Genomic DNA, 26,061 nt, shown 5'->3' on the forward strand with positions numbered 1-26,061 from the left:
GTGATGCCACGACAGATAACACATAAAGATACACACACACACACAAAAATGCATAGCTTTGGTCTATGACTTTACTTACATTCACCAAAACACGAAACATATATTTACTCTATACATACATTGTTACAAACAAATACGATTACATTATCTTTCCTTATCAGGTCAGGTTCATTCAATAAAAACTGCTCTAAATACGTTCAGTATCAAGCCAAACATCATAGTGGACAGTCCATACATATCCACTAAAATAAAATACAAATAAAAAACGACTCTAAGCCCCATAACTCAAAGTGCAAAATCGATTGAGCGCCGCTACAAGACCTTGAACTTAGCTTGACACCGCGCGTTTTGTTCTGCTAGTTTTTTTTTTCATACGAATAAAAACAATGGCGTCATGGTTCGGCCAACCAAGTGTAGAAGTGTACAATGATATTCATGTTAATTTTTTACCATTAAATTATGCTTATGTGTTTTTAAATACGACTTTGGATCACATTGGAGTTTACAGCGTCAGTGAGGATTGTTACAAAGTAAGTGAAGTGTTGTTTTAGGTTAATGTTTTCTAATATTATGCAAATGAAAGATTTAAAGTCATAAGTCAATGGTGTAATATGAGAAAAGAAGCTTTTGAAGACATTTTTTATAAAATATTGGGGACATTTACACAAATCGACCTGGCCCCAAACTAAGCAAAGCTGGAACCTACTATGGATACTAGGTGACGATATAATAGATAAATGCATAATTATCTATATCTGTGCTCATCACATCACACAAATAAATGCCCTTACCAGACTTACGAACCCAGGACCATCGGCTTTGTACGCGAGGTCACTACCCACTAGGCTAGACAGGTTACCAAATTAGATACATTTTTATCTATTTTGTAATGCAATGTTAATTTTTGTCAGTCGGCAAGTAACTACCCGATAAATAAATATCTACATATTGATGATCTCGTTGCTTGGAAAATAATGATAATAAACGCTTGCGATGTCAATCGATACCGGTTCTCCTACACACGTTAGTTGGGAACAACCATTTTTTCACCTCAGCAGCTCGAACAAGGGTAATTTCATGCTTAAAAACAGTGAGCAAAATAGCATTTTGCTTACGGAGTAAGTTAAAACGACATTCAGGTGACCTTTATATTCGAATGTCATTTCAACGTAGAAGTTCAAACGTAATTTAACGGTATATTTAGAGTCTCTACCCCTGAAATAAGTCAGACCGCATTGTTCCAAAACGCCCTACGGGTATTCATTCGTATTGATAGGGAACTGCGCAGGGGGCGCCACTATCACAATCCATCACGATCTGAGGGTCTACCGTGAAACAAGAAAATCTAAATTTCGTTATCTAACCTCTCTATCACTCTTGCATATTCGAGCGATGAAGAGGCAGATAACTAAAATTCGATTTTCGCGTTTCCCGGTAGGCCCTTTGTAAACAAACCGCCTTGATGCATCAATGTCATATTTTATTATATTTAAAAACTTAAATAAAACAGTTTAAGGCACAGTATGTATTAGTTACTCTATGGTTTATGAAAGGTGCTAGTGCTGCACTCTGGCGGCAGAACATTGCAGTAATACTCCCTATTAATAAATGAAAAAAAAAGTTAAAATTTTGCTAAAATACCAATTGAATAAGGTTGCCAGAGCTCAACGAGGGGGGTGGGGTTAGGGTCAGCAACGCGCATGTAACTCCTCTGGAGTTGCAGGTGTACATAGGCTACGAAGACTGCTTACCATCAGGCAGACCGTATGCTTGTTTGCCACCGACGTAGTATAAAAAAAAAATAATTACGTATTTTATTGTACAATCAAAACAATGAACTTAAAAAATTACAAAGATTATTACGCAATCTAAATAATTCTACTTTTAAAAATCTCTACTATAGTTGACAAATAATAGTATACGAAATTCGGATCGTATCTTACAAATTTTTTTTTTACAATAATAGTTTATTTATTGAAATTTCTTTCGTTTTAGTTTTATTGCGTTATTAAACTTAATAGTTAGAATACCTTAAGAGAACATGAGTGAAATAGTGATGAAGAAGGATTAAATTTTTTCAGGTTGTATTTTTACCTTCAAAATATGTTCTCACTGCTAAGTTCAAATGTCTTGTGTTCTACACGAGATCAAAGTTATCTACATCTCTTGCGCTTTTGAGTCCCGTTCAAGCGAAAGATTCTATAATAGATTCACGAGCACAATATAACCACTCGAAGAAATATCAAACTTTGCTCTCTTGTTGTACAAATAACTATTAAATTGAAAGGTTTAAAGACATTTATACATATTTAGAAAATACATATTTACATCTATTTTCGTCGTCGCAACATAACAAAAATAAGATACATATCTTATTAGATTTAAGTCAATTATGTACATACACGTTCAACTCGTTTTGCAGTGTTATACATAGGTATATTATAGGTTTGTCTGAAATGATGTGTGTAATGTATATGTAGACTCACGTTTCTACAATAGAGGGTAGATTTCGTACCATGTTTATCGATTGATTAAATGCAATACCGAACGGACGTGTTTCAGTGATCTCCTCATATCCTGGATCCCTGGGCCCTCAGCAGATATTTCTCAGTAGCAAGTTGCTTTTTAAACGAGTTAAACACGTTGAAATGTTTAATATGTGCGGATAGGTTGTTGTACATGCATGCACCCTCAAAAGTAATCATTGATTTGCCGTAGTTAGTACAAATCTTCGGTAAAATAAGAAAACTAGCCGGAAAGTAATTCTTTAGATGACACCGTAAAATTGTGCACCCATACTAATGGGTTACAATGTAACGTAGGTTAGGTTAGTTTTTAATCTTCCTGCTGTTAGTTTTTAATTTAAGAGGGAAGAAAAGCTTTGCGATCTTAACGAAATAACGGTATTTTTTCTATGAAATTCCATTTCTGGAGTAAATGGTTACCACTAACGAAATCTTAACAAATCATTTTGATTATGATCCAGATCGCTTCAGTATATATATATATATATATATATATAATACTTAGATAGATAGATAGAATACTAATTATTGGCACACCGCAGTAAAAATATACAAGAGAAATAAACAACTGATTAAATTTAGAGGCAGACAACAGGCGGTCTTATCGCTAAAAAGCGATCTCTTCCAGACAACCTTTGGGTAGCGGAAATAGAGAAGTTAATCGAAAAAGTAGGTGTTGCTAAACCGTTATATTCTATTCATATATTCTAGGTTTATAGGTTTTGCTTTAATTTTTTTTAGTTTTGCAAATTTTGAAAAAGTGGAAAGCTATAAATCTAGTTTTTCATACTGAAATGAGAACAAAACTCCGTTTGTATGGAAAATTCGAAAGGAAGCGGTGGTGGCCGAGTGGATATGACGTCTGACTTTCAATTCGGGTATTCAGGTAGCGGGTTCAAATCCTGGCTCGTACTTGAGTTCATTCGGAACTTACGTACGAAAAATATCTTTTTATTTACCACCCGCTTTTCGGTGAAGGAAAACATCGTGAGGAAGCCTGCATACATTTGAGAAGAAATTTAAAGGTGTATGTCAAGTCCACAATCCGCATTGGGCTAGCTTGGGGACTATAGCCCAAACCCTCTCGGGCATGAGTGGAGGCCTGTGCCCAGCAGTGGGACGTTAGGCTGAATTATTATTATTATTTCTTTAGGTAAGTTATTATGTACATATGTTATAATATAACAAAACGTGCATTTCATTAATTTCAGTGATTGTACACTTTTGTTTGTGTTTGTCATTCATTCACCGTTACTTCTGTTTTACTCATTTCCCCAAAGGTTAACTGGAAGAGATCCCATACAGGGATAAGTTCGCCTTTGTGGTATTTAATTTACTCTGTAACTGTGTTTTTCGTGTTTTTATTTCTATGTACAATAAAGTATATACATTTTTTATTTTATTTTTTATTTTATTTATTCATTTTAATTAACACAGTATAACAGTTAAAACTAAAGCACTGTGAAATTACATATTGAACCTAGACAATCTAGACATGTATAATTGGAAAGAGTTGACATGAAACATCAAAATACTAATTAGAATACAGGTGACACTTATAACACAGAGGAGGGACGAATATCCATCATCTCGCTGAACCTCAGACATTCATCACGCACTGACATCCATCTACTTGCAAACACATCACATTCAGGCGCTGATGCGAGGAGTGAATTCAAGCTGCGTAAAGCTCGAACAAAAGGAGCGTTCCTGCGCGACACAGTTCGGGAACCCGGCACAGATAAAAGACAGCGATTACGAGGCCGAAACTCAAATCTAGAAGGTGTTGGGACAAACAGCATACATACATATACGTGTTTACGGATGTTTAAATGACAAATAAAAGTACGGGGGGTAGAACGACATATATTTTAGGTTTAAAGATCTTTATTTCTCATAAGAATACAAAATATTCACTTACATGAGAATTTTTTTTTTTTTCATGCAAAAAAAAAAAAATTTAGCGGTGAGCGCACACTTATAACAAAAAACGTAGGTACATGTATGACTTAAACAAAAAAACACAAAGTTAAACTAAACACAATTAAATAAAATAAAAACATTTTTCGTGGGTAAGTGAAATAACAAATAGAAACAATTTGCAATAGAGTGCGAGCGTAGTTGCTACGGCCCGGACCGGCTGCCTCATAGTAACAGAGATAAGATAAGGCTACTACGTATTTACACGGATATAAAGAGCGTGGAGGTGACAAAGCGCTTTTTCTAGTTTGGTTTCATCATAATAAATAAATAATAACATATTAGTTAAGTTTGCCAACAAAATAGTTATAATAATAATAACAGCAAGGACACGGGCCAGCATCTGCTCGGTGTACCCCTTACATTTCATTAAACTGTCAAAAGGCCCTCTACGTGCTGGCTCCGGCTCCACGTTCACCTCCCAAGCGTCCGGATGGGACCGGCCGAAGCGAAGCCGATGAAAGCGACCATTGTTCCGTGATGGGAAAGACAACAAGGAAATGTAGAAACAATAACAACAACATGTGTTTTTGTCGCAAAAAAAACAACATTTTAATTAAAACAAATTCAAATATGTACTTAAACATAACAATAACCAATTAACTTATAATGTAAGTATTACTGATATCAAATGAGGCCATTCTGATAAAGTAAGCCAATAAAAATATCTAGAAGGATGACCCTAAGAAAACAATGCGGTAGGTCACACTGGGGTCCATATTTTTACGCTATTCAGGGGTGAAAAGCTAAGACCATAAAAGGAAAATGTCCAAAATTTGTCAGTGAAATTAAATTTGAATCTACAGCCCGACCAGAAATATATGATCATTGTCAAGAGGGCGCTGTTATCTCATGTATAGGGTGACAGTTCAGTTTAGTATAAAAAATGTAGTTCTAATGAACTTCCGCAATATGATGCGTAATCTGGGGGCACGGCCGTGCCACCGCCAAGACGAGATAAAGGGCAAAAAGCAGTGCATATCTTTTCTTGGCACGGTTCGTCGTATTTTTTCCCGAGGGGCTACAGTATGGGGTTCTTCAAAAAAGGAGTGGTTTTTAAAGGGTCGGCAACGCGCATGTAATACCTCAGGTGTTGCAGGCGTCCATAGGCTACGGTGACTGATTATTACCAGGCGGGCCGTATGCTTGTTTGTCACCGTCGTGGTATAAAAAAAAATTCGAACCATTGTAGTTTCGGTTTGGATAATGTTAGAGAGCTGACATTTTTAGAGTACCATGTAGTCAGTAGACTTATCTTAAACACCAAGTTTTATTAGGTTTTTATACTTTAGATTTCCGATGGTGTGGTGTTTGGCCATCCTAAAGTCCAATTTTTCGCTTAAAGACTATAGTTGTACAGGCTAGCCTTTATAAGGTATAATCTGGGTAAAACCTGCCCTTTTTTACGCCACTCAAACTCATCAATATAAACCGTTGCTTCCAGAATGAACTATGTTCGCACCCCCAAAGTGCGTTAGGTATACTTACAGACCATTTACCTACTAGACGGGTCATACACATTTTAGAGAATGCTTAACATGTTCACGTCTTTCCTGTAAATATTGCAAAACTAAAGCTCTGGGGGCCTACCGCGAAAACCGAAATTCGCAAATTGCGGGGATCTCGCTCTTTTACTCTCACTAAGACGTAATTAGAGTGACAGAGAAAAATATCCGCAATTGACGAACATCGATTTTCGCGGTTATAGCCCTAGACTAGGACAGCGGTGCCGTCATATAGCGACAGTATTTACAGCGGTTAATGACGCCATTAGAATGTTGCTATGTAAACAAAATGGCGCGGTTTCCTAGAGGGCGGTTATTAAAGGAACTTTCTTTTTGCGTCTGTAATATTACGGCCGCTATATGACGGACCCCTATCATAGGAAACCTGAGTTTTAGGGAATCTAAAACAAATTCAAACATTTTTCAGTACTCGAGACTCAAATAAGAGAAACGGGATATATGTGAACAGTCGCCTAAAATAATATGCTACACAACGAAGGCCGCAAAAATATCTGACACGATCTTATTTTTAGCACCATAAGGTACGAAATTAACATACTTTATCGTATCTCAGTGGAAGATTTTGTAGGACTTATGTACGGTAAACGTACCCTACAGAATAGGGAACTCTCCTATCTATATACCATATTTTATCTAAATCTGATAGAAAATCTGTATAAAGTGGAGTCTGTAAGTGGTTGTCTTTGGTTGCGTGTCGTACCACTGAATGTAATTTATTATGCGAAGAATTCAATGAGGGGCATCAAACGATATCGGCGGAGGGAAATTTTATACCATTTTTATACACTTGTGTTTTGATCTTTATAAAAATGTTGCTTTAACAGTCGGTATACACCTTTAACGTTGCCAGAATGAACAAAATAATAATTATTGCCATTTTTATGAATTTTTTACTTATGACTTTTTATGGTAATTTATATTAAGCATTTAGACACTTTAATATTTAAACATAGTTTTCTTCTTGATATTCATATGTGTGTTATAATTGCGGTAGGTAGAGAAGTTGTATTCTAATTGATTCCTTGGTTTTATTTGTCGAATAGAAACCCGAAACAATCAAAGGCAAACTATTGATTTAAAGTTTCTATAGAGAAACTATTAATTATTTGTATGTATAGACAAACTATTCATTATTAGTTTCTATAGACTGCTCAGTGTAACATACTACAGCAGAGTTCAACGAAATTGTAGTCATTGTAGGTCGGTTGCCATCAGATATATCGAAGCCAGGGGGCTAAATCTTTCAAAATTAAATTGAATGTTTTGATAAAGAGGCACTATTTCTTGATTGCAGAGGGCATTTTCCGGCATAAAGCTTTCCAAATAGCTGGGGAGCCGGTAATGCTAAATGTGTAGTTGAAGAGCGTCATAGAGACATAACGTTTTCTGTCCCAGCGAGCAGGAAAGCGTGTAAATTTTTTTTAGATTTCGAGAGGTTGGTAAAAATATCGATAAGAAGATTGTGGATTTCGTCATTTTCGTCTAAGTTACTATAATTTAAAAAAACAATTTTACAATAGGGTAAAACGGGACCCTATTACTAAAAGACTCCGCTGTCCGTCTGTTCATCTGTCCGTCTGTCACCAGGCTGTATCTTAAGAACCCTGATAGTTAGACAGTTAATTTTTTTACAGATGATGTATTTCTGTAGCCGCTATAACTACAAACACTAAAACATATAATTAAATAAATATTTAAGGGGGCTCCCATACAACAAACGTGATTTTTGGCCGTTTTTGTAGATAATGGTACGGAAACCTTCGTTCGCGAGTCCAACTCGCACTTTGCCGGTTTTTCAATTAACTATTTGTTGAATCAAGATGGCTTAAAATGAATAAGGTACACACCACGGTAGCAACTACTCATACCTTAATCTGACGTGCTCGAGTAACTAAAAAAATCCACTCTTGGGCTCCCCAACCAAAAAAAGAGATGGGACGACCTCGACACATTTTGCAGCAGCTAGCCGGGAGCATGCACATTAAACCGTGATGAGTGGCGGAGGAAAGTGGGGGCCTTTGCCCAGCAGTGGGGACAAAATAGACTATTAAACAATCTTTCTTATAGTAGCTAATGGCTTTTTCGGTTTTATAGAGTAATTCAAGTTGAAACATTGAAACATTTTCGCTAAAACAAATAAAAACTACTTTTTACCATGCAAACTTTCCTTTTTTAAATACCATCATTGGCAGCGTCATTTTGTCAGTTAGAACTTTGAAAATCCATCCACCATTCATCTGTTTCAGTCATTAATTTACTATCTAGAATAATTATTTATGGACTTCAAAGATACACAGATTTTATATTAAGACTTTAGTTCACTACCGAAAATCAATAAACAACTCCAAAACGAAACGCAAAAAACACTTTCTCCGTTCTGTGCTCCATACATAACAGTCCTAACAGCCATTTGAAAATCCATTCAATTCTATACCGTATTGTTGCTTAATAAATTCCAAATTCAAATGGTTTTCCAATGGTGTGCGTGGTGGAACAGCGTCCCTTAATCTCCTGCCCCCTTGTCACCCAACAAATCAGAACAGGAGAAGATCTACCGTGATGTGGCAAAACAGTGTATCTTGAGTTACAGTGTTTTTATACTTAAAAATCAATAATTGAGGTTTTCTGATATCTACACTTGCAGGATGTAATAAAAATAGTGGGGATCCATTTAGGGGGATTTTCGATATGGTGTTCTAATTAGGCAAAATTTAAATAATTTTTTTTAAACCGAATGTTCAAGGTTGTATAGGCAAATTTATGTAAATAAAAGTTTTTTTTTTATCGAATAACCTACAAAAAACCATTTTACAGTGTTTTGTCATACCACGGAAAATATTAAGCGCTCATTATAATCAAGTGATAGTCTTATGACAGTTTTTCTGAAATTAATTAAAAAATGTTTTTTTTTTTTTTATTGTTAACAAATGTGACTGTTTGTGTTCTAAACAAATTAAAAAAAAAATGTCTATAAAATAATTTTTTGTAGGTACAGTATTTTGTCATGGCGCGAAAGATTGAACTCATCCTGATCGAGTGACTTGGCTCCATAGATTCGCTTATTGTCAAATTTTTAAACGTAGTACCTAATTAAGATTTAAGAAAATATTGTGATATTTATTGTCCAAATTTTACATATAATACAAAATATTCACCGCATAAGTTTTTTTGGGAATATATCTGTAAGAAAATTTTCATTAGATACAGTGTTTTTTCATGTCACGGAAGACTGAGCGCTCGTTCTGATCGAGTAACGGACGTATGACAGTCGAATGATGTTTTAGCGGTAAAATTTAGCCGTTTTATTGGGAAAATACCAATAACAACAATTTTATTTTAGTTTTAGCGGTAAAATTATATTAAACAAGTTTTATGCTTATTTATGCTTTTATGCTTATGCGAAAAATATTAATTAGAACAATTTTAGATACTGTGTTTTGTCATGGCACGGAAGATTAAGCGCTCATTCTGATCGAGTGACGGCCCTAATTCGACAGTAGCCGCGGATTAGCTCCATCGTTTCGCTTATTGCCAATTCGATAAACGAAGTATGAAAATAATGGTTTTTGTGGTAAAAATTGTGACTTATTTGTCCAAATTCTACCTATGAAACCAGATATTCGCAGTTGCATAAATTATTTTTTTGTCGAAAATACCTGTAATAAAACTGTATTCTAAGATACAATGTTTTGTCATGGCACGAAAGATTGAGCGCTCATTCTGATCGAGTGACAGCCCTAATCCGACAGTAGCCGCGGATTGGTTCCGTCGATTCGCTTATTGCCAATTCTTTGAGAAGTGTGTTTGCGAATTCTTTATTCCTACTTCCTTTGGTAATTTGATTAGTTAGTCGATATTGGTTGTTATTGACTTTGGAATTGAGGTTTTTATTTTCTTGTAAGTTATGAGTAAAGAAATTGCGATGTTGCCTCTTATAACTCTTGCATATACGAATGATTTCCTCTTTCAAACTATAGTTTGTTGTTTTAGCAGTAGAAAAATGATAAACAATCTTGACATGTCTTTTTATTGAAAAATGTTTTTTTAAATCAGGCCGATATCGTCCGTCGAACTGGTAATTAGTGGGCCCCTTTACGTAGCCCAAAACTGATCTTGACGTTTTCGGGATTATCAGAATTATGGGATTTGTATCAAAGATGATCCCATTAGGAGACATATAGGCCGCTATAGGCCGTGGCTAATTAATTAAATCTTATTTTTTCAGTGCCCATACAAACGTCAGAAGAGTGAATACAATGCATTTGGATCGGATAAAACAGCTGTTTATAAAGTATGTACAGGAGAACAGACCAAATGGAGGATTCTTAACAATAACTACAACGATTTCATCCAGCCAGACTATGTTAGGTAAGAAATTGACCATGAAACCTATCCGTTATTTAAATATTCAATTAAAGAAAGGATATTACATTTATTAGTACAATAATATAACCTTATAAACAATTAATAATGTAAACTAAAACTAAAATATGACTAAATTAAATCTAAAACTAAAATAAATCTAAAAATGGCCCCTGCGGCATAGTACCGAAGACGCTGGCAGCATTTCCTCGCTGGATCGTTAGACTGATGCGTTGAGCGAGGAAGCTGCCAGCTCTTTGATCTCCTGTGGCGTCTCTGAGTCTCTTAGACAGATCTTTGAAGAGACTCAGAGCGCCAGGGCCCCACGGACCAAGGGTCTCGACACCGAATGGAATAAAATTGTACTCGGCGCCGATACCCCTGTACTTTCCTACCTTGGCGTTCTCCGCCGCCTCTGCCGCTGTCGCTGCCCTCACGGAAGTAAATTAAAATATTATAAATATTAAATATTAAATTACTGATAGACCTTTTTCTGATTTTCTGATATGATTTATGATTTATTTTGCAGAGGCCTGATGTGTAACATGAAACCTAGTCTGGCAGAGTATGGTGTCTACAGATTGGACGTCGGGAAATGTGTGATGGAGACAGAAGTTCCTCCAATCAACATTTACATGCGTTAGTATTTTAGTGTTGATAAGGTTAATAGTATAAATATACTGATTTAAACTTCCACGATCTTTATAAATTGTTATTTACAAAAACGGGACTTAATCGCGGGGCGTAAGCACGAACCACGAAAACAATGCCGTCCTAGAAACGTCGAAGGTAGTTTTAAAGCTTAATTATTTGTGATGAAGTCACGTTTTCGTAGATAATAAAGGATAGATAATCTTCGTAGGTCTTTAATCAACTTCTAACTAGATAGAAAGAGATATACTGTAACAAAAATAGCCGAATGCATACTAACATTAACTATGTCTAATAATTATTACAGTTGCTCAGAAGCTTAAATAAGTAAAAAAAAGTTATATTTGTGACTAGCAAAATGTTGCCAAAACGCTTTTATATTTCTTAAATACGTACTGTACATTTTCACCAGCGTCCGTCCATAAAGGAGCTCACTAATTATCAGTTCGCCGAACGATATCGACCTGTCAGTTATTCGCAATTGTCAGCTTAGCGAATAACTGACAGGCCCGGTGTAGAATAGGCCGGGTGTAGGTTTTTTCATTAAGTAATACTCGGAATAAGGAATATGAATTTATGGAAATTCCAAACTAGTGTTCATCTTGCCCCGATGCTCCACTTACCCTACCTCACCTCAACACATCATCATCATCATGGGCCTTTTCATTTGCGACCTTCCACAATGCGTTTTTACCACTCCGTCCGCTGTTCTGCAAGCCTCTTCCAGTCTTGGTGGTCGATATGAAAGGCAATCATGTCCCTCTTTGCGCAATCTTTAAAGACCTCAACATAACACCAACAATTATATGAAAATCTTCTTTCAGCTCTCCTGCTTTTCACCCTAATCATACTAAGCGCCATCACAGGCTTCGGCCTCGTAAAATTATTTCTAAAGCGAAACAAAAAGCGACATAACGAAGGATTAAACTTAACTGCAGAACGAGATAACTCAGATATAATGCCCAGCTTTCACTTCTTAAGGGGGTAAGTGCGTAGTAAAAAAGGTATAGTACTAGAGACACAAGTGATTTAAATTAGCAAATTCCTAACCAATTGGCTTGGTTAAATTCTTGAACAATAGCACGCATTGAATAACGCGAAACGAATCTTAGACCGCATAAAAAGGTTAAGTAAGGAGAATAAAACCATATATACAGTTCTTTCCCAACCAAAAATTAAGCCATTCCATAGAAAGTAAAGCCTGACCAGTAATATATGATCACGCGCCATATTGCGGAATTTCATTGGAACTATTTTTTTTCATACTAAACTAAACTGTCACCCTATACATGAGAATAACAGCGCCCTCTTGACAATGATCATATATTTCTGGTCGGGCTTTATATGTCGGCGAAGATGCGAATAGTGGATTTCGCATAGTCAGCATGGTCATCGGGTGGTAACACGTTCTCATGTCCATCCTTTAGGATAGAAATAGCAGAGAATAAACTTTCCCGACCTACCCGTCTAGGTATGACTACGGAAGGTGGAGGTAAAAAAATAAATCTCCATGTACCAAAAAGTGTCATCAAAAAATCTTAAATAGGTGGCGCTACAATACCTAGAATACTTGAACAAAAAAATCAAATCGTAGACAGCGCACTTCACTCCGTCAATAGCGCCTAGGTTCTTAGTTACTCTAGCGCTACTCTGGAGAGATTTGGAACTATTATTTATAGCTGACATCTGGACACTTTTGCAACAGTTCTACCATAAGAGATATCACTCCTCTTAATTCCACACTCCATAGGTATGACTACCTGAGATCACGCCACACCACCTGCGCTATCGTTGCTTATAAATACAATCCCTAATTATATATATTTCCAAGATTGCCTAAAGATAACAATTAATTTAATAATTATGTTTATGTAGTAGTACAATAATTTTGTGATTATTTTAACTAAACACGATCAGCTTCTCATATAAAAATTAAAATTTAACAGTCAATTAACTATGCTTCCTTTAAATCAAATACTTATTATGTTATATTAAAACGTAATCCAATTGAAATTATTTAAAAATATGCATATAAACAAACATTAAGGATTGCCGCCCACATATATATTTAGTTACTAATAATTTCACACCGTGCAAAATGTTCAGGCCTAGTAATGGAATGTACTTCTCAACATTCAGTGGTTGGTGGAATTCTCCTACTCATCTGTCTTACCTATGTGTTTTGTAAATTTGTACTTCGAAGCGTACCTAGGCACTCTAAAATATTGTAATCAAGCCAAACGGTTAGGAATTTGCTCATTAAAAACACCCGTGACTCCAGTACTAGGACACTTTCGTATTTATTACTTTTTCCGTAACAGGAGACCTGTTTAGAAATTTTATTAGCCCTTTAACTCTGTGTCAAGGGTCGTAGAGAAGGGCGTTAAATAATGAGAATTTGGATGCTTGGCTAATTAACGCCTGAAGTAAAAAGGAGGTTAATGTTATACGTGTTTGTTTTCATTAGATCTGTCAAGCGTGAAGCTACAAATGTTACATGTGCTGACCAAACATAACAGCCGTAATTGCTTATAGAAAACTATGAGTCATAATAGTTTTAAGATACATTGTGTGTAAAATCCTAAACCCGTACCTAACCTAGCTACGTCAAAAACTTTTGAGAAAATTCGCTTTAAAGGCGCATAATTATAACTCATATTTAAAAGTTTTTGATCCATCTTCCCCAACACAGGAATTAAGATGATAAACTATAAGCAGGTTTTAAAGCCTTTTAGGCTAACGAGCTCCCAAAAAAGCCTATTATATTTTTATATGTATATGTATTTTTTTTCCCACGTTTAATATTCAATTGGGAATTCATCTTGTCGCACATTAAAAATAACCGCTAGGTAATTATATTTCATCCGCTAGCGTAGAGGAATTTCATTATTCCTTTCGGACGACGTTATTCCGTTCCGAAAAAATCTAACTTATACGTTAGGACTGTATAAATATGTGCCTGGATTTGAGTATTCGGAGAATATACAAAGTAATAAAAATACAAGACCTCACTTCTCTCGGTCAATAATGAACCAATCGTATGGTTTTCCAGATTGTTACTAATTCTAATAATATTCGTAACAACCGGTGGAGGAGGATACCCGATATTCAGCAAGAACTATGGTGGACTAACGGTGGCAAATTGTCTTTTATTCGCATACACATTCTCTATTGGATTAAAAGTACCAGTAATGGTGGAAGAGGATTGTAGGAGGGGGGTGTCGAAACGTTCAATGCTTGGTATCGTTGTCTTGGTAAGTGAAAGATTTTTCTAAAAGTGGTAAGTTTATAGTAGTTATACCTACTTTATTGTTACAATTTTGGTATTGATGATGACTCACGCTGTCACGCTAGAACGGTCCTCATCCAGGCGTCCGACATTTCGTTTTCTATGATGTCTGATCGGTGATCACGTGATGCTTTCTTTAGGAAACTGAAGTTTCAGACGTCCCGGTCTGGACCCGTTCTAGCGTGAGTCGTCCTTTGTGCGTTATTGTTGAAATAAACCTTGCTGAAGGACCTAAGAGCTATATATTAGTGATATCCGAAAAAAATTAGTCGAACAGATTTCTATGTTTTGCATTTCATGCATACTTATTAAGACAAATAAACATGCCGTCATAATTATCAACTCAAAGAACTTTATTTTTGGTATTATAGGTTGCGGACACCTCGGGTCAGTTTAAAAAATGATTTTTCTTAATTAAAATCACATTTGACGGTATTATGTGTCTTCCAGTTAAAAGCGAAGATACCATAGATGGATGTGACACAATAACAACAGTATACAATTATCAATATAATGTTATTTTGACTTGTTGTCTTCACTGTCGTAAAACAGCCGTACCGCGACTTGGATTGCCTACGTTCACAGTAGTTTGCTATCTGCTGGTATCGATGTAAAACAGGGATAGGTACCTACTTTATATTATGTTTAAGTATTTTTTTATTGTTTATATCGATTTATCATATTAATGATAAACACGTTCACGCCGCGTATATTATTGTAATTCGTTTAGTTAAATATATATCTCTCTTCTACGAGGATCGTACAGCGACACTCGTAGATGGCGGGCATGGTAGGGACTCGTGTCGTATAAGGTCGTAAGTATTTTAGTTTTTAAAATAATTTAACATATTATAATCTGACTGCTGTAGGGCTAAGATGGTCGGCTCTTTATCATTTGTCACGATGCCTGTCACGTTCTAACAAGTATGTAAGTGCGAAAGTGACGGGCATAGTGACAAGTGATAAAAATGGAACCATGATACCGCCGCTGGTATTAAAACAAACAACAATCTATATAAATTATTTTACATTACATTAGTAACAACTTTCAGCTTTCTCGTATTTTCATTATTTGCATCAGCTCTTTGACTTTTTGATACGAAATGACCCTCTTTTCTTATTTTATGTCCATGACGTGTAATGTAGATGCATCTTACTTTGCCTCCCTTGCATTCTATCATCCAATCTAAAATAATTTTATAGAATCAAATTGTGTAGAATATCAGGCACTAAAAGTGAGAATTAATTAGTAAATTAATTATTTTTCACAGAGATCGTTCGTGCTACTTTTCGTCGGGGTCGCTATAAGCGCGGCTGCATCCCGCTCACGTTTTCTGGCCGCTCCACTATGGGCGCCTTTATCCTGCATAGCTATATCCTATCTGATGGTTGCTACAGTTTACCTGATAAGTGTGAACAAGCAGGGCAAATCTAAGGTTAGTGACAATTTTATAATATAGTATTAGATATATTAGCTGGAAGAGGTAGACCTCGGCGGACTTTCTCTGATCTAATCGGGGAAAGGAAGAAAGGCCAGGTCAAGAGCACCCTAAACCGATGAGCGTGTATGAGGAATGTTATGAAAGAGAAGGAAGCGAAAGAGGTATGTCAGGATCGTAGCAAGTGGAAATCCGTGGTCTCTGCCTGCCCCTCCGGGAAATAGGCGTGATTATATGTATGTATGTATATGTACCTATAGCGTCCCACAGGATCAACCAAATACGCAAGCCGAGCTACGGGATTGCAGTGCTTGTATGCGGACATTTCTTGGTAACTCGTGATCTTGATTCTCGCAGGCGATGGCCACTGCTATGAGCTTTTGTTTATTGGCCTTTATGACAAATAAAGACATTTGATTTTGATGTTAGATAAAGTACGGTCAAGGAATTTGATTTATGTGCCATACCTTATCACCGTGACAAAAACCCATACATTTTATTCATGAGAAAATAAGTAAGGTCTGGTGGGTCTGGGATCTTGGACCATAAGCGTCATAGACTCTACTCTACTTTGACCATTTTTCAAAAAACGAAACTATAGAAAAATTATATCTAACTGTCGAACCTGCTCACAAAATTTCTAGAATCTACGAAAGCATTTTAGCCAAGCTGAAACGGATACCTTCGCTAACGCTCAGTCAATAAAAAAATCGGTCAGAATTGAAGTAAACCTGGTCAAACATTATTTCAGAATATCATCGGAACTGCCGGGACACTCTTCTGGAGCTGGTTTTTAGGAGCATTCCTTTTAATCATCGTGATAGTTTCAATTCATATCTTCTACAACACTGAGTGTAAACAGTAAGTTTGTCTTTATTCAATTATGAAATAGTATAATTATTAAAGCAAGAAATATTACTTTGCTAAATCGCGAGAAAATAACGTGTTAGTCAAACAGTGCTAACCCGTTATACTTACTTGCGTATTTTAACATGCAATTAATATTCCATATTTATTATGTTAAAATACGCAAGTAAGTATAACGGGTTAGCATTGTTTGACTAACACGTTATTTTCTCGCGGATTAGCAAAGTAATATTTCTTGCTTTAATTAGCATGGATTTCCGCAAAGTAACGCCTGATTCTATTAATTATAGTATAATTATTACATAAGTAATATAAAATGAATTTTTAAAAGAAATTATTACAATTAATAATGTAAACTAAAACTAAAATATGACTAAATTAAATCTAAAATAAATCTAAAAATGGCCCCTGCGGCATAGTACCGAAGACGCTGGCAGCATTTCCTCGCTGGATCGTTAGACTGATGCGTTGAGCGAGGAAGCTGCCAGCTCTTTGATCTCCTGTGGCGTCTCTGAGTCTCTTAGACAGATCTTTGAAGAGACTCAGAGCGCCAGGGCCCCACGGACCAAGGGTCTCGACACCGAATGGAATAAAATTGTACTCGGCGCCGATACCCCTGTATTTTCCTACAGTAAGTTTTAAAATTATCATCTTATCATTACCTACTTAGTACGGTCGCCAAGCCGCTCCGAGGCCAGATTTAATTGACTCAGCTCGGCCTTACCCACAACCGGTATCAATGTGTTCGGACAGTTCTCCTGATCACCGTACATGCGGTAGTAAAGCGGAAAAATGGTGGAGGGGATAGTAATGACGTCACAAAGATGGCGGCCGGACCTATTCTTTTTGGCGGTGTATCTCGAAAACCACTTAACCGATTTTAATCATCGAGGTGTCAAATAATAGCTTATATTATGGAGATTATTTTATTTTCTACAAACATTTACGTGAAACCTATAGGAAAAAAAATAATCACAAAAAACAGTTTTTTTATAAATTTTTTTTTTTTGTAAAAATCTCCGTAAATATTAGCATTTCGCAAATTTCGTTTAATATAAAACATATTGCTTCATTATCAAGGAATATAATGAGCCTTAAAACATACAGATCGAGTAATAAACAATGAAGCTACACTCATTTATTTGCGCATGGGTAACGATAACTGGTTTTACCGGTCGAAACTGTGGTGACTGTTACGATACGTATTGAATGGAATTTATAGAGTATCGGTTTTAATTACTGAAATTATAATGACAATTATAAAAACCAGACACAATAATGTTACCTTACTTCGACGTTTAGTCTCTTTTTTTGTCTTAATCATAGGTAGGTACATATTTCTTTTTACTTAAAAATTTTATACAGGGTGAACTTTTAACCACCAGTCATACTCTGCGCAGCGACTTTATAGGTCATACTTAACAACTTTTACTATGGGACCAATTCCGAAATCGCGAAAAAAATTTTGACTGTCCCATATAAAGGTGCGACCAACTTTACCAGACCAACACTTTTCCAAACTGAGCTACAGCTGTCCGATGAAGTTAAGTACTTAGGACTAACTCTCGACAATAAACTCAATTGGAACAACCACATCAACAAACGGATAGACAAGGCGGGAGTTGTCTTCTGGCAGTGCAGAAGGATGATTGGTAAGAGGTGGGGACTCAACCCGAAAATTACCCTCTGGCTCTATAAGACGATAATCCGCCCCTTACTCTGTTACGGTGCTCTGGTTTGGTGGCCAAGAACAAACCTAGGCAACGTACGAGACAAACTACAAAGACTTCAAAGGCTCGCATGCGCGGCCACCACTGGCTGCACGAGGTCTACCCCGACTGCAGCCATGGAGGTCATGCTAAACCTTCCACCGCTGCACCTACACATACAGCAAGAGGCCAGTCTCTCAGCGGTAAGGTTGCGAACCCTCAAGATATGGTCTAACATCACAGGAGCTCTTCACACAAAATGCCTGGAAAAGGTGTATGACGAATTTCCAGTGCTTAGGTCAGGCACGGACCGGATTCACAAACAAGCTATCTTCGATAAAAGGTACAAAATACAGTTATATGAGGACGACAATCATGAAGGACTCAATCCCCGGGAGCTGAGAATCTTCACTGATGGGTCCAAAACAGACAGCGGATCAGGCTCTGGAACCTTCTCAGAAGACCTGAACATGTCGATCACCACTCCGCTAGGAGCCCATAACTCGGTATTCCAAGCTGAGTGCATGGGCATCATAAACGCGGCGGCTGCCATCACTGCAAGGAAGGTAGTAGGATCCTCCATCCGCATACTCTCCGACAGTAGAGCAGTCTTAATGGCTCTAAATAGCCATATAGTTACATCCAAACTTATACACGAATGCCACGAACGACTAATGGAGGTATGTCATAATAACAAGATCACCCTACAATGGATCAAGGGACACAGTGGATCCCGAGGTAACGATGCTGCGGACGAGCTTGCCAGGCAAGGATCGAATGCGGAGGCGATTGGTCCGGAACCGATTCTTCCGATACCATTTAGCAAGGTACGCTCAATGCTGCTGGCACGTACAGGGAAACTACACACAGAACACTGGCTGAACCAGACTGGATGCAGACAGGCAAAAGAAGCCATGCCTGGCATCAACGGAAAACTCACAAGGGCGCTCCTGCAACTAGGGAAGGTCCGACTGAGTATGGTAACCAGTGTCATAACAGGTCATGGACTATTTAACAAACATCTTTTCACAACAGGTGTCACAGACAGTCCCCTGTGCCGAGGTTGCATGGAGACAGAAGAAACAGCCTCTCACGTGGTGCTGGAATGCAGCGGAGAGACTCCATACAGGGCTAAACATCTCGGATCTCCGAGAGACCTCCCCGAGGTCCTACTCAACATCAAAGGTTTGATAGGATTCCTCGAGGAGCTGGGCTGGCAGGACTAGCCCATCCCCAACATATCACGCAAAATAGGCGCAAGTCGTCGAGTTGCGGAATAATCGCCCGAATACAATACAATACAATACAATACAAGGTGCGACCAGACCGCAGCTTAAAAAACGGTCACGATACGGAATCGCAGTGACGCGTCGTATGCGTACCGTTTTTGACGCATGCTCCCCACACCGCTGTTTAAAAAAACGGTGACGGTACGGAATCGCAGTGACGTGCTTCACGCGAATCTTTTTTGTTCGCAAAACAGTTGCGTCTTTTACGTCACCGGTACGGTGTCTGCCATAAGATCTCCGTGTAATATTTTTTGCGATTTTTACGCAGTTCAATTTACGGTGCGTCAGCTTATTTTAAGCAGCGGTGTGGCGAGCATGCGTCATGGACCCGGGTACGTCCTTAAACTACGTCCAAAAGAGAGGTATGGGCATTGTGAATGTCATCTCGCTTTGTGTGGTAGGGCACAGCCAGTGGGTGTCATTCCAGATCCAAATTTTCTTGCGTGATTCGGCATTGGTCCCATAATAAAAGTTGTTCAGTATGACCTGTAAAGTCACTGCGCAGAGTATGGCTGGTGGTTAAAATTTCATCTTATACCTATATTCGACACAAGTAGTAAGTACTTACAGACCAACTATGATACACATTTTGCCTGTATAGTGATACATAGTGAATAAATTAATACCTGATTTAAAAAATAAAACAAAAATAACAAATAGCATGTTATTTAATTCAGTAATCACTAATCAGTCTTAAACAATGAACATCATACTTTTAGATTAAACAACAAAATGTATATTTATACTGTGTTTCGACTTGAAAGATTTTACTGCTTTAAAACATAAGACAAACCTACCTCAACCAAATGTATAAAAAAACAACACCTCGATGAATACAATCGGTTAAGTGGTTTTCGAGATACACCGCCAAAAAGAATAGGTCCGGACGCCATCTTTGTGACGTCATTACTATCCCCTCCCACCATTTTTCCGCTTTACTACCGCATGTACGGTGATCAGGAGAAACGCCCGAACACATTGATACCGGTTGTGGGTAAGGCCGAGCTGAGTCAATTAAATCTGGCCTCGGAGCGGCTTGGGGACTACTAATAGTAAAAGTTGTTCAGTATGACCTATAAAGTCGCTGCGCAGAGTATGACTGGTGGTTAAAAGTTCACCCTGTATAAAATTTTTAAGTAAAAAGAAATATGTACCTACCTATGATTAAGACGAAAAAAGAGACTAAACGTCGAAGTAAGGTAACATTATTGTGTCTGGTTTTTATAATTGTCATTATAATTTCAGTAATTAAAACCGATACTCTATAAATTCCATTCAATACGTATCGTAACAGTCACCACAGTTTCGACCGGTAAAAGCCAGTTATCGTTACCCATGCGCAAATAAATGAGTGTAGCTTCATTGTTTATTACTCGATCTGTATGTTTTAAGGCTCATTATATTCCTTGATAATGAAGCAATATGTTTTATATTAAACAAAATTTGCGAAATGCTAATATTTACGGAGATTTTTACAAAATAAAAAAAAATAATTTTATAAAAAAACTGTTTTTTGTGATTATTTTTTTTCCTATAGGTTTCACGTAAATGTTTGTACAAAAGGAAATAATCTCCATAATATAAGCTATTATTTGACACCTCGATGATTAAAATCGGTTAAGTGGTTTTCGAGATACACCGCCAAAAAGAATAGGTCCGACCGCCATCTTTGTGACGTCATTACTATCCCCTCCACCATTTTTCCGCTTTACTACCGCATGTACGGTAATCAGGAGAACTGTCCGAACACATTGATACCGGTTGTGGGTAAGGCCGAGCCGAGTCAATTAAATCGTGTTTCTAGAGGGCTTTTGAGATTTGGCGACCGTACTAACTTATTTTTTTAACTCTTTATGATACGTGGGTGACTGTTTTATAACTTAATGTAAATAATTTCATTGACTTTTAATTTTACTTGACTCTCTCACTTTAACTTAATTTTTGCTTTTATGCAGTTGGTCCCATAGCATTTGCACCCTGCAGCAAGTACAGTGTCCTGGAACCAATGAACGATTTTGTGCCAATTGCAGTGGAGACTACGGGACCCTGGGCTTGTAAAAGAACTTGGTCGCCGACTTAGTGATAGCTTAGGGGCTGTGATCCACGCCTCGGATCGTATCTGGTGTAGGGGATTTCATTGGCTATACAACATGGAAATGCTGCTAGCGTAATGGGTACTTTTGGATCGGATGCGATTCAGGGTGGTCCTTTTTAAATGAAATGACGAAGCCTGTTGGGGCTTGCTTCCCACATTAAGTTTTATTTGAGACTATCAATAAATTGCAGCACGATTATAATGATAATGTCTTCTAATGATATCAGAAATAATGAAGCGAGTATAATATTGTAGATATGCAGAATTCGACCCACGAAGAAACTCCTGGATGGCTCAGGGCAATAATTGCCAAGAAGACAACGTATTTAGCGAAGTGTTCAACAAGAATATGCTCTGTGTGAACAAGGATGAACCGTTTTATGTTGACTATTACTACGGCTTTACTAAAGGGCTTCTTGGTAAGCAATTTGTTTATTAGGCACCGGCCGAATTGAGGTAGTTTTGATTACGAGTACATTAGATGTGGAGCGAATTTAATGTACTATGTACTTATTCTACATTTTATTTTCATATAGATTACCTATCGCAATCATACAAAAATATTTTTAGTCCGATGTTTAACGGAATGCATTCTTTTGAAAAATTTACGAGTTTTTATTTAAACGCCTTCTACAAGGTTTTAAAGAAATCGTACGCTCAAAAGTCAGTAGTCAGTATTGTATGTAATTCTTCTTTGTCTCATAGTCTCATCGGATGATCAGCGCTGAGGGCCTACCGCGAACCACGTTCGACGTGTTGCCTCTCTGTCGCACTTGTAAATTCGTACGTAGGTGTGATAGGGAGACAACACGTCGAACGTGGTTCGCGGTAGGCCCTCTGGAATTCGCAAGCAACATGCTGAGATGAGGCCATTTTATGACGCTTCTTTTTTTTTTGGTGTATGGTGTCTCGTTTATGTTTACAAATAAAATATATTTATATAAAAAAACTTCGGTAAGTCACTGGTTTGTGTGATGATGAACACAGACATTTGTTCCTGAGTCATAGGTGTTTTCTATGTATATAAGTATGTATTTATCTATACATATACGTATCTATATCGTCGCCTAGTACCCATAGTATAAGCTTTGCTTAGTTTGGGGCTTGGTCGATATGTGTAAGATTGTCCCCAAATAAATAATACAAAATACAATTTGGTAAAACTTCCTATTTAAATTAACAATTTATTTACTCAGTAGTAAATAACTATACGTAGTATTTCCACACAGTGTCGTATTTTCCAGGAATAATTTCACACATACTGACAGCACTAGTTGGCCTAAAAGCTGGTGTCATCTACCTACAACATGACGATCACAGCACCAAAATGAAGCAGTGGTGTTTCTGGGCATCTAGTTTTGGAGTAACTGGTATAATACTTGCTGCAGTCGCCAGTCCACTTAACTATAATCTCTGGTAAGATTTTATTGTATCCTTAACAGTCTATACCATTTTTTCACACTAATAACTGATATTTTTACCTTTACAAGTAATTTGCAAAAAAAAAAAACGTAATTAAGGACCAGTAATTAGTCATATGTTATTTGTTCATTCCAATTTCATACTGCTACGAAACCGTTTTTATTTAAGTTACGTGCATGTAAGTATGTTGGCGTATGCTAAACTTATATGTGTACGAAATAAGTACAATAAAATACAATTTATTATGATTAATTTTCTTAACACGATATATGAATTCGTTAGTACAACTTATTTCAAATTAGACTCAAACAGTCATAATTCCATCATTTAAGATTTGATATCCGTCCGTAATGTTTATAGCCTCAAAATGGCATAAAGTGTATAAAGTTTACAGGAAAATATTTCGTTTCAATCGCATAAAGATAACGCAATTTTAGACAAACAAATATTTGGTCCATTGAACCGTACTTTTATCGATATAAACAAATTTGTATGCAAGTTCCGTATTAACGCAACATAAGCTAATTATATCATGATTCGTCCGATATTGGCAATATGGCGCCGATAATACAGGCTAATCATTGTGCTAATGAAATAATTATTGTTGATGCAGCTGTTGATAAATATATTAAATTACCTGAATTGGGAATAATAATGAATAATGTTGTTATTCTGCGGCCCGTAAGTGACACTGGTGACAGTGATTTTCATACATATGTAGAACTAATTTGATTATTCTTGAACTCTTTCTCATGAAGTAAATTTGCCAAAATAAAGTATGATATCCATTCTATATGCACGGCTAAAGATTTGTACATGCAAAGATTCTACAAAGTTTAATGCAAATATAACTGTCTGTCATGTCATGTGTCTGCAATTAAAAATATGAAGCATTGATAAAAAACTCATAGTATATTTCGTTTTGTAATTTTTTTTTGTCTATACGATTTTGAGCAGTTTTATTTTCCATAAAACAGAATCGGGACTTAAGAGAGAAGTACGTGATAGTCCATACAAAAAGAGAAAATGTTTTTTCCACTTCTAAATATTTTCCATTCTCCATGATTATTTATTGACACGATGAAAAACTAGGTTTATAGGTTTTCCTTTTTTTTCAAAATTTGCAAAATATATTATGCTGAAGCGATCGACATCAAAATCAAAGTGATTTGTTAAGATTTAGTTAGTGGAAAACGCTTTCTCCCGAAATGCAATTTCATAGAAAAAATACCGTTATTTCTCTAGAATCGCTTAGCTATTCTTCCCTCTTAATGGCGTTCACTTACTTTTATTATTTGGCCTGACGTTTCGAACGTGATATTACTATCATGGTCACACAAATTATGAGTGAAAATCGTGTTAGTTTAAATCAACATTTTTTTCTGATTCTGATTTCGGTATTTTTTTTTTCAGGCCGTTATCTTCAATCCTCCTCATCGCCTCTGCAACTCTCTTCGTCTACATCTCCATCTACCACCTCACCGAAGTCCGTCAGTTTAGAATCAACATCATTACAACCTGTGGCATTTCCTCCATCGCTACTCTCGCCGGCCATCTTATGTTCTCTAACACTTTCCCGTTCTATTGGGGTCGGTATTTAGCCACACATTTCTTGTATTTGTGGCAGAGTGCGTGGATCGTGTGTGTGTGGATTGCGATCAGCGTGTGCTGGGTGAGATTGAGGGGTTATTTGATTACAAGTATAGTCAGCAATGAGGGAGCGAGGAGTCGTGTGGTTCTCGCTTGGTAAACGTATAGGTGTATGTTTAGTTAATTGTTTTATTAATATTACTGCGTATTTTCCTAAAGTCTTAGATGTTTTAACATGATAAAAACAATTTTATACTATTTTGTTATTGATTAAATAATTACAATCACAGTGAAAAATAATTGCTGCGTGACTTGAACTGATTTCGTTAAGATCGGTTAAGATTTACAAATTGAGTTATCGAGTCAAGTCGACAAATTTGGAATGTCTTTGATCTTTATATTTGATGAGGCGTCTTTGTAACAAACGAGTTTGATATTTGAATTTATTAAAATACCATGTTTACAGCGACTAATTATCTAAGTACAAAGACTTTAGTCAGGTAAAAAGGTCTTTAGTTAATCTGGAATAAAAAGGAAAGACGGGAAGTGTAATCTAAAATAAAATATTTTAATGTTTATTATGTGTTATATCTAAACCCAGAACGCAAGAATTTCAGTGGAAATATATAAATTAAACTACAATCTACTGTAAGTTTAGTTAAAAAACGAAAACCACAACAAGTCTTTCCATATCCGACATTGATCAGTCTTACATATACTTGCACCACACCTCTACGAACGAATGGTGGAACGTGCTTGAAATTAAATATTTCCGGTAATCCAAATACCTCTTTTCACGTCCCAGCTCAAGGTATTAAAGGATCCAATTGCAACGTACAAAAAGTTGTCATCATCATCACACTCGCACGTCTCGATGCCGTAATTAAATACGCCATCCAAAGCAGGTTAATTAAGAAGAAAATTATCTCCTCAAACACAGGCGGAGGCGTGACGCGGCGGTGCGGTTCATAAACCACGAGCGGGCGTCGAAATTAAATGGTTTATTCTTCAATTTAGGAACATTATAATGCCAAGTGGTCAATAATTACTACATCTCCGAGAAAGATATATTTGTTAAGCTCTATTCCTTGTGTACAAGTTATAGCCTAAAAGCTAGAAAGGGTACAAAGACAAGACTGACGACGAATAAGGTTTTAGATATGAATTGATCATCTCTTTCGAAACCTGTATCTACTGCCGGCCTGTATCTGACAATCGCTATCGCTTCGACAACGAAACGCTTTGTGTCTGTGTATCACGTTTCGATCGCTACGGAGCGTAAGCAATTCGCATGTTGGCTACGCGGCCTGATCTTTT

General features: G+C 36.8%; 1 protein-coding gene across 1 annotated transcript; it reads left to right on the plus strand.

Moving 5' to 3' along the window:
- The first annotated feature begins 146 nt into the window (after positions 1-146).
- Positions 147-25,322, plus strand: LOC133524706 (heparan-alpha-glucosaminide N-acetyltransferase-like). The gene is made up of 10 exons (XM_061860837.1): positions 147-530; positions 10,257-10,399; positions 10,923-11,032; positions 11,869-12,028; positions 14,097-14,298; positions 15,605-15,769; positions 16,524-16,633; positions 21,988-22,151; positions 22,977-23,148; positions 24,568-25,322. The coding sequence occupies exons 1-10, from the start codon at positions 387-389 to the stop codon at positions 24,902-24,904; spliced, it is 1,707 nt and encodes a 568-aa protein (XP_061716821.1). The 5' UTR covers positions 147-386; the 3' UTR covers positions 24,905-25,322.
- The last annotated feature ends 739 nt before the right edge of the window (positions 25,323-26,061 follow it).

The sequence above is a fragment of the Cydia pomonella genome, chromosome 14, assembly GCF_033807575.1.
Source record: "Cydia pomonella isolate Wapato2018A chromosome 14, ilCydPomo1, whole genome shotgun sequence".
Lineage (NCBI taxonomy): Eukaryota > Metazoa > Arthropoda > Insecta > Lepidoptera > Tortricidae > Cydia > Cydia pomonella.